A 17,739-nucleotide genomic window follows, 5' to 3' on the forward strand; every position below is an offset into this window, starting at 1 on the left:
CTGAGAACATACTTGGGGACACCAGATAATAAGGACCAAACTGACCAGCCTGTAGTGGATGAGCTTAGGTAGTGTACCTTCAGGAGGCATCCTAAGATCAAACTCCAGGCTGATAGCTATAGGGCCAGAACTTTCTCCTGACTTCAGTACAGTTGCACCACTTACAGAACTGAGGATCAGCCAATAACATTTACTTTACATAAAAGAGGAAATGAAAATAAAAACAGGCTTATACTCTGGGGTAGCATTTGGCCCATTATAAACTAATATTTCCATCATAGGTTCCTAGTGACATGTATAAACTATTCATACTTTAGAGGGTGTCAAGTCGTGTTAGGGAAAAGGCATTTTTGAATAAAAGTGTGTATAATTGACTTTAGTACATATTCTTTTTCCTTAGCTGCTGGACAAGGACACATAAGCTGCTTGCAATGGTTGATTGATATAGGAGCTGATTGTGACATTACAAATGAAGCTGGAGAGACTCCAAAAGACGTAGCCAAAAGGTAGCAGTTCAGATCTCTGAGCTGTAATTTATTTGTATAGGGGCTGATTCTGCACTCACTGCTTTTATACCACTGTAACTCTGTTGACTTCAGGTAATGTTACTCCTGATATACATTGGTGTAGGTGAGAGCAGGATCAAGCCCATGAATTTCAACTTTGGGTTAACAGCCTTTTGGCTCTATTGGTGTTGCAAAGGGTTTTATTGAGGGTATTTATATTGTAACTAGAGATGGGTCAAATTCTGTATAAGGCGAGATGAGACCTGTTTAGTTTAGAAAAGAGAAGATTGAGAGGAGACATGATAGAGGTATACAAAATAATGAACACTGCAGAAGGCCAGCTGGGCACTCCTGTTTACCCTTAAATATAACACAGGTGCTTATTTGATTCAAATAAAAGGCAAAATAAATTTAAAATAACTAAAAGGAAATACATTTTTGCACAACTTATTAAACTGTGCAATTAACTGCCACCGGATATTACTGAGGCAGAAGTGTAGCCTCATCAAAATGGTGCAAAACCCATTTTAGCTGGCTGCAGCTTGTGCGCTAGAGATATAGGCTCCCCTGTGTACCTTAAAGTCCCACACCAACTACCACTGAAGTAAATGGGAGTGTGAAGAACACATGGGAGCTGCTGCTATTTGACATATATTCAAGTGTGTGTGTTCTAATCAGCAGTGGATCTTGGGCTGCTTTTTCAGAGGTGCGTGTGTATTTCGCTGGCTATGAACTATTGACTGTGTTGTGCAGATTCGCCCACTTGGCAGCTGCGGAGCTTTTGAGACGGGCAATGGGAGACGATTCTGATGAAGAAATAGATGACAACGATGAAAGGTTTTTCGACAGACATGGTGTGGAAGGGAGCACAGACACCACGGAAGATTTAATTCCAGATGAAGCAAAAAAAAGAGACGCCCGCAGTAAGTTCTGTCTCTCTTTACTGATTCTTCTCTTGAATAGGTGGGAAGGAATGAGAATCCTAGAACAAAATATTTTTAGTTGCAGAGTTTCTCCCTACTGCTGCAGAATCTTTTGTCAGTACCAATGAGCTTTAAAATAAATTGTGGAAATCAAGAAAAATATTTTAATCATGGAAGGATCTGGTCCAAGAGGTAACTATAACAGGACCGCTTGGAAATAGTGACCATAATATGATAACATTTAACATTCCTGTGGTGGGAAGAACACCTCAGCAGTCCAACACTGTGGCATTTAATTTCAGAACGGGGAACTATGCAAAAACGAGGAGGTTAGTTAAACAGAAATTAAAAGGTACAGTGACAAGAGTGAAATCCCTGCGAGCTGCGTGGACACTTTTCAAAGACACCATAATAGAGGCTCAACTTAAATGTGTACCCCAAATTAAAAAACACAGTAAAAGAGCTAAAAAAGAGCAACCGTGGCTTAACAGTGAGAGATAAAAAGGCATCTTTTTAAAAAGTGGAAGTCAAATCCTAGTGAGGTAAATAGAAAGGAGCATAAACACTGCCAAATTACATGTAAAAATGTAATAAGAAAAGCCAAAAAGGAGTTTGAAGAACAGATAGCCAAAACCTCAGAAGGTAATAACAAAATGTTTTTTAAGTACATCAGAAGCAGGAAGCCTGCTAAACAACCAGTGGGGCCCCTGGACGATCGAGGTACAAAAGGAGCACTTAAAGACGATAAAGTCATTGCGGAGAAACTAAAAGAATTCTTTGCTTCAGTCTTCACAGCTGAGGATGTTAGGGAGATTCCCAAACCTGACCTGTCTTTTGTAGGTGACAAATCTGAGGAATTGTCACAAATTGAAGTGTCACTTGAGTACGTTTTGGAATTAATTGAGAAACTTAACAATAACAAGACACTGGGACCAGATGGCATTCACCCAAGAGTTCTGAAAGAATTCAGATGTGAAATTGCGGAACTATTAACTATGGTTTGTAACCTGTCCTTTAAATCAGCTTCTGTACCCAGTGACTGGAAGATAGTTAATGTAGCGCCAATATTTAAAAAGGTCTCTAGAGGTGATCCTGGCAATTACAGACCGGTAAGTCTAACATCAGTACCGGGCAAATTAGTTGAAACAATAGTAAAGAATAAAATTGTCAGACACATAGAAGAACATAAATTGTTGGGCAAAAGTCAACATTGTTTATGTAAAGGGAAATCATGTCTTACTAATCTATTAGAGTTCCTTGAGGGGGTCAACAAACATGTGGACAAGGGAGATCCAGTGGACATAGTGTACTTAGATTTCCAGAAAGCCTTTGACGAGGTCCCTCACCAAAGGCTCTTACTTAAATTAAATTGTCATGGGATAAGAGGGAAGATCCTTTCATGGATTGAGAACTGGTTAAAAGACAGGGAACAAAGGGTAGGAATAAATGGTACATTTTCAGAATGGAGAGGGGTAACTAGTAGTGTTCCCCAAGGGTCAGTCCTAGGACCAATCCTATTCAACTTATTCATAAATGATCTGTAGACAGGGGTAAACAGTGAGGTGGCAAAGTTCGCAGATGATACTAAACTGCTCAAGATAGTTGAGAACAAAGCAGACTGTGAGGAACTTCAAAAAGATCTCCCAAAACTAAGTGATTGGGCAACAAAATGGCAAATGAAATTTAATGTGGATAAATGTAAAGTAATGCACATTGGAAAAAAATAACCCCAACTATATATATAATATGATGGGGGCTAATTTAGCTACAACTAATCAGGAGAAAGATCTTGGAGTCATCACTGATAGTTCTCTGAAGTCGTCCATGCAGTGTGCAGCGGCAGTCGAAAAAGCAAACAGGATGTTAGGAATCATTAAAAAAGGGATAGAGAATAAGATGGAGAATATCTTATTGCCCTTATATAAATCCATGGTAGGCCCACATCTTGAATATTGTGTATAGATGTGGTCCCCTCATCTCAAAAAAGATATACTGGCATTAGAAAAGATTCAGAAAAGGGCAACTAAAATGATTAGGGGTTTGGAATGGGTCCCATATGAGGAGAGATTAAAGAGGCTAAGACTTTTTGGCTCGGAAAAGAGGAGACTAAGGGGGGGATATGATAGAGGTGTATAAAATCATGAGTGGTGTGGAGAAAGTGAATAAGGAAAAGTTATTTACTTTTGTTCCCATAATATAAGAACTAGGGGCCACCAAATGAAATTAATGGGCAGCAGGTTTAAAACAAATAAAAGGAAGTTCTTCTTCACACAGTGCACAGTCAACCTCTGGAACTCCTTGCCTGAGGAGGTTGTGAAGGCTAGGACTATAACAGGGTTTAAAAGAGAATTGGATAAATTCATGGAGGTTAAGTCCATTAATGGCTATTAGCCAGGATGGGTAAGGAATGGTATCCCTAGCCTCTGTTTGTCAGAGGGTGGAGAAGGATGGCAGGAGAGAGATCACTAGATCATTACCTGTTAGGTTCACTCCCTCTGGGGCACCTGGCATTGGCCACTGTCGGCTGACAGGATACTGGGCTGGATGGACCTCTGGTCTGACCCAGTATGGCCATTCTTATGTTCTTAAGTTAGAACAGAAGATAATTTAGGTAAATCTAGTCCATCTCTGGAAAGCCAGCACAGGATTGTTCCTTACAGTATTTTTTTGAGTGATGTGTCTGATGTAGTTTTAAATCTATTCAGTAATGGCGATTCTGCTACTTTCTTTGGGAGATTGTTCCACAGTCTAATAGAGCCCACTGCGAAAAAACATCTCCCAACCTTCAGAAAACCCAGCTTCACGCACATCCTCATGTTAGCTACCCAGTCTGCTACCCAGTTAGCTGTCTGTCTTGCAGTCAGAGCCTACCAAAAGATTGAAAAACTTCGGCAACTTCTAGAAATTGCCTACAGCAACTACAAACAGCTGGGAGGAATAACTGTAGAGGAGAGGAAGAAGAAGAAAGAAGAAAGGGAGGCTGAAAAGTAAGATTCAATTAACTCTGTAATGTTTGTAAAATCTGTGGAGATCCATGGATGGAAGGAGCTAGAAGAATGCAATGTATTAGTGTTACTTAATATTGTATTTATTTATTATGTTTCAAATGCAGAACCTATGGTTAAGAACTTATCAGATGGCTACTAGGTCTAAAAAACCTCAGCAAAGGCATACTTGGGCTTCTAGCCACTTCCATAATGTTTACCTAATTCCCCGGTGTCTCATTACTGTACAGAAGTGTTCCGTTAAATGATTTAAAGGAAGTGCAATATTGTCTTGTTATGATTTTGGAATATTAAATGGTGGTGTCGCTTTTTGTAGGTTATTTCTACTTCCTCCTGGAAACCTGGCTACTTACCGTTGTCCAAGGCCCAGAGTTTTAAAGGTAGTTACGCATGGCTCCACTCAGTGTCATTGTCAAAAGTGATGTGGGCACTTAGGATCCTATGTCCCAGGTGCAAAGCAGTACCTAAATACCTTTAAAATCTGGGCCTGAGTCCCTGCAGATCCACTGTCTCTCTCTCTCTCTCTCTCTCTCTCTGTTACAGTCTGTTGGCATCCCCGAGCCAATGCCTCTTGTTAGTCACTGATAAAAGGTGCGTGTTTGGGAAAGAACTGACTTACAGCAGGATAGCAGATGGACAGCAGGGCTGGCAGAGACTCTGTTGCTTTGGGGGGAGCAAAAGATGTCACCAGTGGGATTAAAAGTATTAACTTAAAACTTTAAAGGATATGACTCAAGGGACTGCTAAAAGGGTCCCTTTCAGCTCTAAGTCAGTGTTCAAATCCATCCATCCCAGGTTGGTAGTGAGCGAAAAGCCATGACTATCTTGTTTGGCTTGTGAAAAATGAATTTGTATTTTCAGTCCAGTTGCATCCACATCACAAAAGCCGCCATTACAACTGGCACTGATTGGCTCCTTTACTGACAATATCTGCAGAGTAACCAAGGACTGAATGGGCATCTGGAGACTATACTGTCTCCATACAAAGGATTCCTCCATGGATATTTCAAGACATGCTGGCCGAGCAGTGTGGGGGAAAGCTTGCCCTTGCTATTGCCTCCATGGCCAGTGACCTTTATTCTCGAGGGCTGTTAATTCCTGGCTTTTCTAAATTCACTCCAATGGCTTTTCAGTGCCCACTCACACATTTTAAAATGTTTTGTTTTATAAATAGTTGGGGTGAAATAGACAAGCAAAGGAGCCACTCAGGACGTATTTCAGGACATAGTTCCCCCTTGTCAGCATATAGACTTGGCAACAATCTGGCTCCTTCTGTTCAACACTTGTCAGCAAGGCACTTGGCATCAGGATACCTGACCCAGGTTCCCAGCCCCAAATATCATAGTGGCAGAGCAAGTCACTTATGGCCTGATTTTCAGACATGCTGAGTATCTGCACTTCACTTGATTTCAGTGGGGACTGTGGATGCTCAGCATACCTGACAGGCAGGCAAACTCTCAGTGCTTCCTTCTGTAAAATGGGGATAATACTTACTATATTTCTTCCCTGTTTAAATTTACAGAGCCTGTGTGTTTCTAACGTACACCAGTGTGATTGTGTTGATTCATGGTGGTGTGACGGAGAATAGACTCAGACATGGACGTTTCAGTTTGACATTAGACAGCTGGTCACAATAAGAATGACAGGATATGAAATGTGAATGTCTAAACTGAAAAAGGGATTGCTCAGTAGCTCTTGCCGCAGCTTCACCAATAGTAAACCACATGCACATTTTGGTTCATCTTTGAATCTCTTCCTTCATTTGGGATTTAGCTTTAGACTTGGAAACAGTTTAAGGGAACCATCTACTGCCATGCAAGGTCTGCCACCTGAGCGCCCATTGTTTAAGGAACCTGTTTGGAAGAACCTTCACCATTTTGTACGAACCTTTTGGTTCTGCAGTTATTTTTCTTGTCCTGTTAGTTGTGGCCAGGAGCTGAGCATGTAGCCTGGCAGGTACTTCTAAGGCTCCCAAACTTTTTACTAAGACAACCCATCAACGGCATTTTGTCCCTTTTGGGGACCCATCATTACCCGTTTCCCTCCCACCACAGCCTAGCCTCCAAGGCCTCTGCTCGACTTCCCCCAGGCCCACCCGTTTCTGCAGTCCCCCTCTCCCTGCAGCTGGGCTGTGATTGCTACCAGGCTGCTGACTATCCACTCGCTTCCTGCCTGCTGTTGCTGCTCAGGGGAAGTGAGAGCAGCGGGATGCGGGCAGCTGTGCAGAGGAAGTGGCCAAAGCCAATGATAGGACAGTCAACAGCCTATCCCTGCCTGTGCATGCCTTGGAGGCACTTCCTCCACGCTCCTGCTGCCCAGTCCCACTCCCCACGCGAAATGAGAGCACACGGGGAGAGCAACACCTAGACCAGGGGTGGCCAAACTGTGGCTCTTTTACTGTTAAAGTGTGGCTCACAGAGCCACCCCATGCACCCCCAATTCTCCACCTACCAGACCTGGGGGGCGGGGGGAGCTTGGGACCTTTGCCTTGCAGTGGGGTGGTGGGATAGGGGCTTCTGCTGAGTGGAGAGGTGGGGCTCAGGCTTCTGCCCCGTGGGGTGCACATGCTGGGGCTTGGTACTTCAGCAGGTGCGGGGCTGAGGTCCCAAACCCCGGCAGGCACACCCCAGCTCTCGAACTTCTGAAGATTTGTTGTATGCAGCTCCGAGGGTCAGTAAGTTTGGCCACTCCTGACCTAGACCCTTCCTGCAACCTACTGTTGGGTAACACTGCTCTACAGGCTGTCAGGTCTGCTCCAGTGTGTGGGATGATGTTGCCCTCTAGTGGTTGGTCTATGTTGAGTATAAACTTTAGTACTAGTCTGCTGCCAGCGAAGGGTTATTGTCCTTCTGCTCGGGCCTCTGATGACAGCCGTTGGTTCTGACTGACTTATCGCCCATGAACGTGATTTAGTCTTTACGTATGTAACCCTTCTGCCAGGTGGTGTTGGTAGCAACAAGGGCCAGGTTCAATGCCAAGGCGTTTCTCCTAACAACAGAAAATAGAACCGGCTTGAGCCCCCACCCAGCAATCTGGAAAACCAACCAGAACCCCCAGCTGCCTCTAAGCGTCAGTACTTCCCCTCTCACAAGCACTGAATCTGTGTATCGCAAAGAAAATTTTTAATAAAAAGGGAAAAGGAACCCAGCATTACTTTGAGAAAACCCCACAGCCACGATTCAAAACCCCAGGACCATGGGCAAACACCCACCCCAGACTACGTTGGGCAGTGTCCTTTGCCTCAGTCTATCACCTTGTGGTGTGAAAGTCTGACATCCAAATGTTCCTCTAACATGCCACTGCCCTCTCCCTCCACTGCACCCCACTCACAGTTGCTGTCTTTGGTCAGCAAAGATCCAGAGTTCAGAGGTGTGTTCATGTGAGTTCACCTCCCATCCCGGGATGGGGTGAGGGGTAGATATGGAGCGATGTCTCTGTGCTGACACCGCCGCGGTTCACTCTGCTGTCATTGCCGGCTGCTGTTGGCTGCTCTCTGTCCCCACTGTCAGTCTCTGCCTCTGCTGGCTGCTGTTCTTCTGCCTCTTCACGTTCTGAAGTTCCACCACTTAACCCAGCTCTCCGTGATGTCAGCAGGTAGCGGGGAATCTCACTGCTAGAGCAGGCTGTCCGGTCTCTTTCACCACACCATTGTCCCACACCAGATCTAAGGCTATGTCTAGACTATCACTTATATTGGCAATACTTATGTCGCTCAAGGGTGTGGAAAAAAACATCCCCTGAGCAACATAAGTTTCGCCAGCATAAGTGGTACTATACACAGCGTTGTGTTGGTAGGAGAGCTTCTCCTGCCGACGTAGCTACTGCTGCCCATTGGGGGTGGTTTTATTATGTCGACAGGAGAGCTCTTTCTCGTTGGCACAGAGCAGCTACAGGAGAGATCTGACAGCGGTGCACCTGCATCAGTACAGCTGTGATGCTGTAGGCTCTCTAGCATAGACATAGCCTAAGTGATTTCAGCTCCAGTGATTACAGAACAAAACAAGGTTCTCAACTGAGTCTAATCAGTTCTGTCTTTAAACAGTGGAGAGATGAGAGGAGGGTCAACTGGTGTCTAAAACTCCTGAGGCAGAGCCAACACTGCCAGGTAGAAACACCTGTCCCTACTCTCTCTCCACTTCACTGGGGTTTATCCCTACCCCCTGCTTAACGAGTGAGGTTCAATTTAGGGTGACCCCCTCAATCAGGGGCAGGTTAAGTACAGTTCTGATGCCCTTTACTCGTACAATAAGAATAACAACATTTCATTACTCCTGCTTTCAATACGTCAATGCTTTAACAGAGGCAATATCGTATTGCCTCTATGTAAATCCATGGTACGCTCACATCTTGAATACTGCGTGCAGATGTGGTCATCCCACCTAAAAAAAGATATATTGGAATTGGAAAAGGTTCAGGAAAGGGCAACAAAAATGATTAGGGGTATGGAATAGCTTTCATCTGAGAGATTAATAAGACTGGGACTTCTTAGCTTGCAAAAGAGACAACTAAGGGGGGATATGATACAGGTCTATAAAATCATGACTGGTGTGAAGAAAGTAAATAAGGAAGTGTTATTTACTCCATCTCATAACACAAGAACCAGGGGTCACCAAATGAAATTAAGAGGCAGGAGGTTTAAAACAAACAAAAGGAAGTATTTTTTCACACAATGCACAGTCAACCTGTGGAACTCCTTGCCAGAGGCTGTTGTGAAGGCCAGGACTATAACAGGATTCAAAAGACAAACAAACCAGCCAACCTAGATAAGTTCCTAGAGGATAGGTCCATCAATGGCTATTAGCCAGGATGGGTAGAGATGCAAAACCATGCTCTGAAATGTCCCTAGTCTCTGTTTGCCAGAAGCTGAGAATTGGCAACAGGGGATGGATCACTTGATGACTACCTGTTCTGTTCATACCCTCAGAAGCACCTGGAATTGGCCACTGTCAGAAGACAGGATGCTGGGCTAGATGGACCACTGGTCTGACCCAGTATGGCCGATCTTATGTAAAGTGATTTGTAACTCACCACTAGTTAAAATTGATCACTTCGGCAAAGCAGCTCCATCGGCTGCATTCCTAGTTGGAATAGGTGTGTTTACGTAAATACGGTCTGTTCCTCAAGTCTTCTCCCCACAGCTCATCACTAGATGTCAGGGAAGAGTTCATTCAGACCCTGCTTACATCTATGTAGACCTGGCTTGTTACAGCAGCAAAGAGCTTCTCTCTCTTCTCCCCACCTAGTGCAGTAGCTGAGCAGGATTCCAGTTTAGAGTTCTCCAGGGTGCGAGGTCATGCACTGGCTAATGTGTGTAGTTTTTCCTCCATAGTCCCAAAGAGATTTCACACTCATTGGAGCAGGGAGCATGTCTCCATTAAACTCTTTTACAACATAGAGCACACTATTAGTGCTTAAATAATCATCTTAGCTGATAAAAGGCCACCAAGGTTTGGAATGTGGCCTTCCTGTACTTATGCTAGTGTTAGCAGCAGGTGCTGGGGACCCAGTACTCCTTTCTGGAGCAGCAGGAAGGGCAGTTCCAGGTGTATCACCCCCAGGCCTCCATAAGCTATCTTGCCTTGTAGCATCAGGATAGTGCCTGGACCCTCCTTTTGGGCCACCACAGAGTAACAAAGGCAGGAGCTAACATGGCTAACAGCATTTCATCAGACTTGGCTTGCCTGATTTTTGCGTTTGGCAGGATGGTTAGAGAACTGGAGGCCCAGCTAGAATACGAGCGAGTCCGTCGAGAGAAGCTGGAGCGTCAGCTAGATGAATACCGAGCAGAGACAAGCCACCTTAAAGAGTGTCTGGAGAAACTGCAGCTCACACCCACCATCTCAGGGATGAGTGTCTGCCCTCAGGTGACTGCTTTGGGGAATGTGTGAAAAACAACATGAAAAGGTATAAGGTTCATTAGCAACATATAGCTCCATTGCCGCAAAGACACCAGCAGCATCTGTTGTGTCCACCTGGGTCAGCATCTCCGAAGAGCAAAGAGGATGCTCAGACAGAAAGGATTGCTGTTCCTTACAGCCACCACTTGTAGCCGGACAGGTGCACAGCTGTCTTCCTTGATGTTAGTATTGGCCATAGGCCTGGACCCAACCCCCTAGATATGAACAACATTGAACTCTGGTACATGATAATTGCCCCGCAGGCTGCTTCAGAAAATGCGGGGAAAAAAGCCAACTCCCCTCCTCCCCAACAACAACAGACAATTATGTAGGAACCCTGACATATAGCACAGAATCCACCCCTTGCGACAGAACTCTTGTCCACAGTCCTTGCTTTCTGCCCCCTTTTCCCCATAGTTTCTAGCCCTGCAGGCAAAGAAAACCTTTCCCACAAAAACAGAATATAAATCAAAGCAGTGTTGTATTCTGGAGCACATAGACAGCCTGCCACACCAGCTAAGTCAGGTGTGAACTGCTTCAATGTCTTAACTCTGAAGCCAGTGATGGCAATTTAAATTTCAACATTAACTATTTTAGTAGTGGTTAGTGTAACAGAAAAACAAAGATAATGTGTTTCCTGCATAATCCGAAACCTGTCTTCTCAGGTAACCAAAGCCCCAGCACTCCCCATTCAGGCAGCTTAAAGCTCCAGCTTCCTCCCACCAACTATAGAGGAGTTCGCAAAAAGAAAAGGAGTACTTGTGGCACCTTAGAGACTAACCAATTTATTTGAGCATAAGCTTTCGTGAGCTACAGCTCACTTCATCGGATGCATACTGTGGAAAGTGTAGAAGATCTTTTTATACACACAAAGCATGAAAAAATACCTCCCCCCACCCCACTCTCCTGCTGGTAATAGGAAAGTGGGGTGGGGGGAGGTATTTTTTCATGCTTTGTGTGTATAAAAAGATCTTCTACACTTTCCACAGTATGCATCCGATGAAGTGAGCTGTAGCTCACGAAAGCTTATGCTCAAATAAATTGGTTAGTCTCTAAGGTGCCACAAGTACTCCTTTTCTTTTTGCGAATACAGACTAACACGGCTGTTACTCTGAAACCTGTCATTATAGAGGAGTTATGCATTTTCAATACAACATTCTGCAAAGCAATGAGAACTGAAGGGTCAGGAATAGGGTAAACTAAATAGACCACAGCCACATTCCCAGCTCCCACCTCTCCTGTTTGCCTGCTAAGGAGGAATAAAGTACTCTCATCCCCAGGGACCAAAGGGCTAAGTACTACCCCTCTGTAGCTTCACTACTGTTTTGTGTGCACATATCCTTGCCTGAAACTTGCCAGCAGCGTTCCACATATATAAGTGAACCCCTAGTTTAAATCTTCCACTGCCATCTGCTGGCCAGAGGCTAATATTACATCACAATTGCAGTTAGGAATATTCAGTTATTTTCTCTAAATCACATTTAATTCATTGGTGTCAGAGTAGCAGCCGTGTTAGTTTGTATTCGCAAAAAGAAAAGGAGTACTTGGCACCTTAGAGACTAACCAATTTATTTGACCATAAGCTTTCGCTTCTATAATATTATTGGTATATTATAGTACCTTGGATTCTGAGGCATGGATCAGGACCCCATGGTGGTAGGCGCTGCACAGACACAGAACAAAAGCCAGTCCCTGCCCCAAAGAGCCTATAATCTATCTATAAGAAAGAGACAACAACAGGGGGATACAGACAGATGGGGGAATCACAAGGAAACAATGAGACAGTTTTTCTCCGCATGATAGCTAGTGGTCTCAACTTACCAGCACCCCAATCTTTGTCAAGCATCAATACGCAATTTCATGCTGGTGCCTGATTAACAGCATCAGAGACAGAGTTCTTCATTTACCCACAAGGCAGCTATTGCACAGACTGCAGCAGCAGAAGCTTTCCCACAGTGCTCTGTCCAGGCCTCAGCCCTAACTTGGAGCTGCCCACTGTTTCTTGTGGTGAGACGTTAGCTCAGTCTCCATGGGTCTCTGTCTATGGCCTCTGATGAGACTGGCAGCAAGACTGGGCAATTAAAAAGGAGTGGGTTTTATGTGGAAATGCCACTCATCTCATAGCCACTGAGGGCTATAAAATTGCTCCATGTCTGTGCCCAACCCTAATCTCTGTCTCCTTCAATCTCACGATGCCACAGGCCCCATTCATAACTGCATTCAGCCAACTGCATAACCTGCAATCATAACTGTCCCATTTCTCACTAACCCCCAGGCTTTCTATCTCATAGCTAATCCCACATCTAGTCAACTAGCTTCTCTCAACACTACTCTCTTTATGAGTGCTTCTACTCCCCTCACGCCCTCTCCCCGTCTCCTGCTTCATGGCTGCTTCCCCCCTTCTCTCCCTCACCCATGGCTGCTCCCACACAACTGCCCCTGACCTTTGCATCCCATCTAAGCTCCTCTCCTTGCCTGCTGCCCCCTCCCCCCAGTGCTGCTGAAAAGCCACCACTTTCTGCTTCCATGACCCAACCCCGGGGCATTGGCTAGGACACCAGCTCACCAGGGAGTTTTGGAAAACCTGGGGCTACTCTAGCAGCTGCATCAGTCCATTTAACTCAATACAGCTACATGAGGGGTATATTTTACTCCCTTATATCAGTTCTCTGAAAGGGCATAATTGGGCTGCAGTTTAACAGTGGTAGCCACTTCAATAGCTTCTCAGACAGGGGAGCGGAAACTTCTTTCACTGAGGCAGATTCATTTTCAAATCCACCTCTGCATCAGGCAGAGGGGTCCTTTCTGGTTTCACACTGCTATGCTCCATGAGAGGACTCTGCCGCCTCTAACCCACATCAGAGGTGAGCGATTGAGCTTTCATCTTTGGAATTTCCCATCTCCTCCTGCTTGGCTCCAGAATTAAACCAATGTAGATGGCAATGGAGACAATCCCAAGTACTGCAATAAACCAGAGCAGCATTGCTAGCATCTTGTCCGACCCCGTAAATGTCGGCATGCTGTACCTTGACTAAAGTACCACATTTGTATTCTTTGTATTATCCATAGCCTCATGAATCAAAATGTCAAAACGCTACCTGTGAAATCAATATTCTTGCTATTATTTCATTTTGATATACACCTGACTCAACTTTCAGGGGTATTTCCGGCTCCACTAACATTGAGGGATTGGGTGCTTGCGCTCGTTTAATAAAGACTGCTTAAGGCCCCAGTTCTATTTCAGTCTCTGGGATACACAGAGTTAATGCAATCTCTGAGTGCCACACAAACCTCCCTGTTGTCCCCACTCAGCAATTGACCTTCTCACTTAAAAGATGCAGAAAAAAAAAGAAAGCAGGTAATTTTTCAGAAAGTTCCCAAATGTCTACAGTATTTTAAGTGCATCTAATGAAAAGAACAAGCTTGGGTTTGAAATTGAGACTTGGTTGTTAAGGACAAACACCAAAGTATTAATGACTGTTCAGAAGAAAGTGTTATATCTGTGGCACTTACAGAATACTCTGCAAGCTTCTTGGTGCCCTGCGGCCAGCACTGAACCACACCACAGCTGAAATAAAAGTTCTGTTCAGTTTGCACCACTACACTTTTTCAAGTCTTCACCCCTCTCTTAAAACAAATGACAGGAGCATGAAGCTGAACATCTGTGAGCTGTAGATGTATCTATCCCAGAAAGGGAGTGTTGTCTAATAGGGAGGTGGCACCTCCATCTGCTTCATGCCTCACCTTAGGCAAATAGTCAGGGGGCAGGCAGATCAGATCAGCTAGTTAGGGGTGAAGACATTGCTGGCAGGGGTGGTAAGGGTGGCTGGAGGGGAAGAAGGAAAGAAAAGTGAGATATAAGAAAACGGTCATTCCAGTGGCTTGTTTTCCAAACTACAGGCTCAATAACTGAGTGTTAGAATAAGCCATGATCCTGGCTATTACTATATATCTTATCCTGTAAGACAGCATTTTGTGACTGTTCAAAGGAGTTTATGTGGTTTAAAATCCTCCCTTGCTAAGGAAGCAGGTGTAGGTGAGCGACTGAAGTTTAATGGCTTTTATATTCTCTTTTTAGGAAGGCGAGGCTGCCTCTGATTTAGGCAAAGAGAAAAAGAAAATGAAGAAAAAGCCACCAGGCAGCCCCGGTGGAGTGTTTGTAAGACGATACTGAGGTGCGAATTGAGAGTTGCTGTTTTGTAACCATCTTGTCAGATTGACAGAGTTAGAGAAGGGTGTTCACACAGGAAATGCAACGCTAAGAGTGACAGGACAGGGCCATATCAGACAATATTGCCATGAGCTAAACTCATGCCAAACAAGGGTTAACTTTCAGAGAGGAATAAAAGGTATCTATGTAAGTCACATTCTGATATTTCACTGGAGGGAGTGGAAATGTTATGTAATAGCACTACCTTGACACTTGTAGAAGACAACCCTCAAGATACTACAGAAGTATGCATATAGTATATTTACAGCTTAATGCTGTACATCACGTATGGTTTCCGATCTTTGTGGTTTTAACTAGCTATGTACCAGTTTCTTTGCTTAAAGATAAATCTTATTGTGGAAAGAGACACTGTTTTCTGCAATGGTGATTTTTTTTTTCCTTTTTATACTGGCACAGGGTAGTGACTGATTAGCAAATCATATAGGGTAAAATTTTCAAGAGCACTTAATTTTTCAGAAGTGAGCTAGGCTCCTAAGGCCCCTGGACTTTCAATGAAAATTAGGAGCTTTTGAAAATTTTATCCATAATAAGTGGTTTTCATCATATACTCAGAAGAGATAAATGCGTTAAGTACTTCTGCAGAGACTTGCTCTAACTGAACCTCCAGACCAAGTATTCTTGTTTATCCAAACTCTTCCATGTCTTTCACTAAGACATGGACATTGACATCTTTCATATGTCACTTATATGAAAAAGTAATTCAAATGACAGAAGGAAAAGAGACAGGGCAACTTATGGGGCAACTATATAATGACCGTATATACACCCTACAAATACCTGCTTGTGTAAATAATCCGGCTGTGCCAACTCCTCACGTGGTCATCACTTAACAGCAAACTCCCTTACGCTGATTTCATGCTTAAGGAATACGTTTTCAGTTAAAGGGGACAAAGGAGTTGACAGTTTTACTATCCAGACCACTGAGACACACTCAGGACCAAATTACAGCTGTGTAAAAAACATTGATACCAACAAGAAGTAGAAGAATTTGGCCCTTGGTCGTGACTGTGCTGCATTTGCAATACTTTAATCCAAAGCGTCACATAAAGTAGTTATACTTCTGAATAAATTAAAACGTTCATAGAACAATCCTGACTTTTGGCTGATCTGTACAGAGGTATTAAATATAAGCTCAGATTTCACACTACAAATGAATTAAATGTAGCAGGGATATGCTCAGAGGTTCTTCCTTTCAATCTCTTGTGAAAATCCTGCGATCAAACTGAAGGGAAGGTTAGGGTGATTTCTCTGCATTTGAGGGAGTTCCCTTTTCTGACTCATCACCCCAGGCTGATGGTATTTTTCCTCAGGGGTCATCAAAATACTTTCAGAGAGAAAATCTTTTGCCCTTTGAACACATCATATTACATCAAAGGGCAGGTATTTTCCAAAATATTTTCTGCAGTCCTCCCACAACGCTACAACCCCCTCACCCAAACTTAGTATAAGAAGCCAAAAACTGGACACTATTACCAATATACTTAGAATAGTTTTCAGGAACAAATATAAAGAAACCACACACGCACAAACTTCTAGCAAATGCATTTAATACAGCAGTGTTGCCTCCTCCCATGGTTAGTTAGGAGAAATCAGCTTTGTTTGAATGGGAAAACAAACGTATAGGCTCCCAGTCCCTAATGGCCGAGAATATACTTGCCCTGGATGCAAGGTTCATCACAGGCTAAGGGGAAGTTTTGGGGAGAGGCCCTTGTAGCACATAGCAGCAGCAGGTCAGGAAGATGCACCATAAAACGTAGGCTCCAAGCATATGACTAGCTGCCCAATGACTCACATTGACGTCAACACTTTGCTGGAATGGCCATTTATTTTGCAAAAGTAGGATGAGCAGTGGAGAAAGACCTTTTAAATTTAACTCAAGCCCTCCATATACAAAGATACTGCAGAATCAAGAAAGAAAGAAGCCAAGAAAACACAACTCTGAAAGCTGAGGGAAGCTGGTGAATAAAATAAAAAGTTCTATGACCGAAAACATACAATAATCAGACAGAAAATTCCAAACAACTAATGCTCCTTAGATCCCAATTTACCCCTGCAGCCATTAAGCCTAAGCCTACCATCAAGCTGTTCTCAAAACTTACATTGGTTTTAATGAGAGTGCTGCACATGCAAATGAGACACATTCCATTCAACAAAACACATACTTCCACAGTAGGAATTTACTCAATTCCATGCAATTAGGGAAGACTAAAATGATTACGAAGGGGGAACAAAGAAAAAAAGAAAAGTGTTGCCTTTCACGTGAGAAACAGTCATGTAATGGGGAGGGATATTTAAGGAACAGGAGGTGATGATTCCTCTATTTTGAGGATTCTTTGGGTAATAAAGATTATAGGTCAATTTCAGAGGAGAGTCTAACTTGGAGTAACTTGCCCTTTCTTCCAGATGCCTTAAATCCAGATTCCCTTATGCCCAATTCAGACATGTAACTATCCTTCCTTACAGTATGTCAGTTTGGCAGATACCAAATCTTAAAACCGATTAGCCATTACTGAGGAGCAGATAATGACAGGGGGAAATGCAACGCCTGGGTTCTACCTATTGAGAGCTAATGAATCATGATCTGAGGAAGAGAACTGCAGATGATTACCAGTCATTTTTGGTGTCAAATATTTGTGTAGTATTCATCACTGCAAAGAGCCCTTTGTGGATCAGTTAGAAGTGGATGCTGCAAACGGAAATGGTTGAGGTACACTGGAAGATGAATACTATAAATAGGGGTCTACCAAATTCACGGCCATGAAAATCAAGTCATGTACCATAAAAATCTGGTCTCTGGCTGCCCAGTCTGAAGGGAGAGTGGAGAGCAGTGGCTGCTGGCTGGGCACCCAGCTCTGAAGGCAGGGCCGCCACCAGGAGCAGCAGCACAGAAGTAAGGCCGGCAATGCCATGTCACCCTTATTTCTCTGCTGCTGGTGGTGGGGGAGCTGCCTTCAGAACTGAGCACCCAGCCAGTAGCTGCCACTCTCCTGCCGCCCAGCTTCAGGCAGCACGGCTGCTGGAGTAAGGGTGACAGTACCATAAGCCCCCTGCAACAGGCTTGCAACCCCCTTTTGGGTTGGGGCCCCCAGTTTGAGAAACGCTGTGGAGAAATCCGCTGTAGGTTGGTCACGGCATAAACATCTGCGAAATTTGCTATTTATGCCATAACCAACCTGC

The 17,739-nt window shown here is 44.0% G+C and overlaps 1 protein-coding gene across 4 annotated transcripts in view; it reads left to right on the plus strand.

The window, feature by feature from the left end:
- ANKRD42 (ankyrin repeat domain 42) overlaps window positions 1-17,426 on the plus strand; it is a 50,862-nt gene extending 33,436 nt beyond the window's left edge. Inside the window, exons 9-13 of one of the 4 annotated variants that reach the window (XM_074955765.1) lie at window positions 401-506; window positions 1,260-1,429; window positions 4,290-4,416; window positions 10,136-10,298; window positions 14,410-17,421. In XM_074955765.1, the coding sequence (XP_074811866.1) occupies window positions 401-506; window positions 1,260-1,429; window positions 4,290-4,416; window positions 10,136-10,298; window positions 14,410-14,505 (662 nt within the window). In that variant the 3' untranslated portion in view covers window positions 14,506-17,421. Of the gene's footprint in view, window positions 1-400; window positions 507-1,259; window positions 1,430-4,164; window positions 4,197-4,289; window positions 4,417-10,135; window positions 10,299-14,409 lie in introns of those variants that run through there. The other 3 variants (XM_074955755.1, XM_074955775.1, XM_074955784.1) reach the window with 3 other exon arrangements.
- The last annotated feature ends 313 nt before the right edge of the window (window positions 17,427-17,739 follow it).

This window comes from Natator depressus, chromosome 1, assembly GCF_965152275.1.
Source record: "Natator depressus isolate rNatDep1 chromosome 1, rNatDep2.hap1, whole genome shotgun sequence".
NCBI lineage: Eukaryota > Metazoa > Chordata > Testudines > Cheloniidae > Natator > Natator depressus.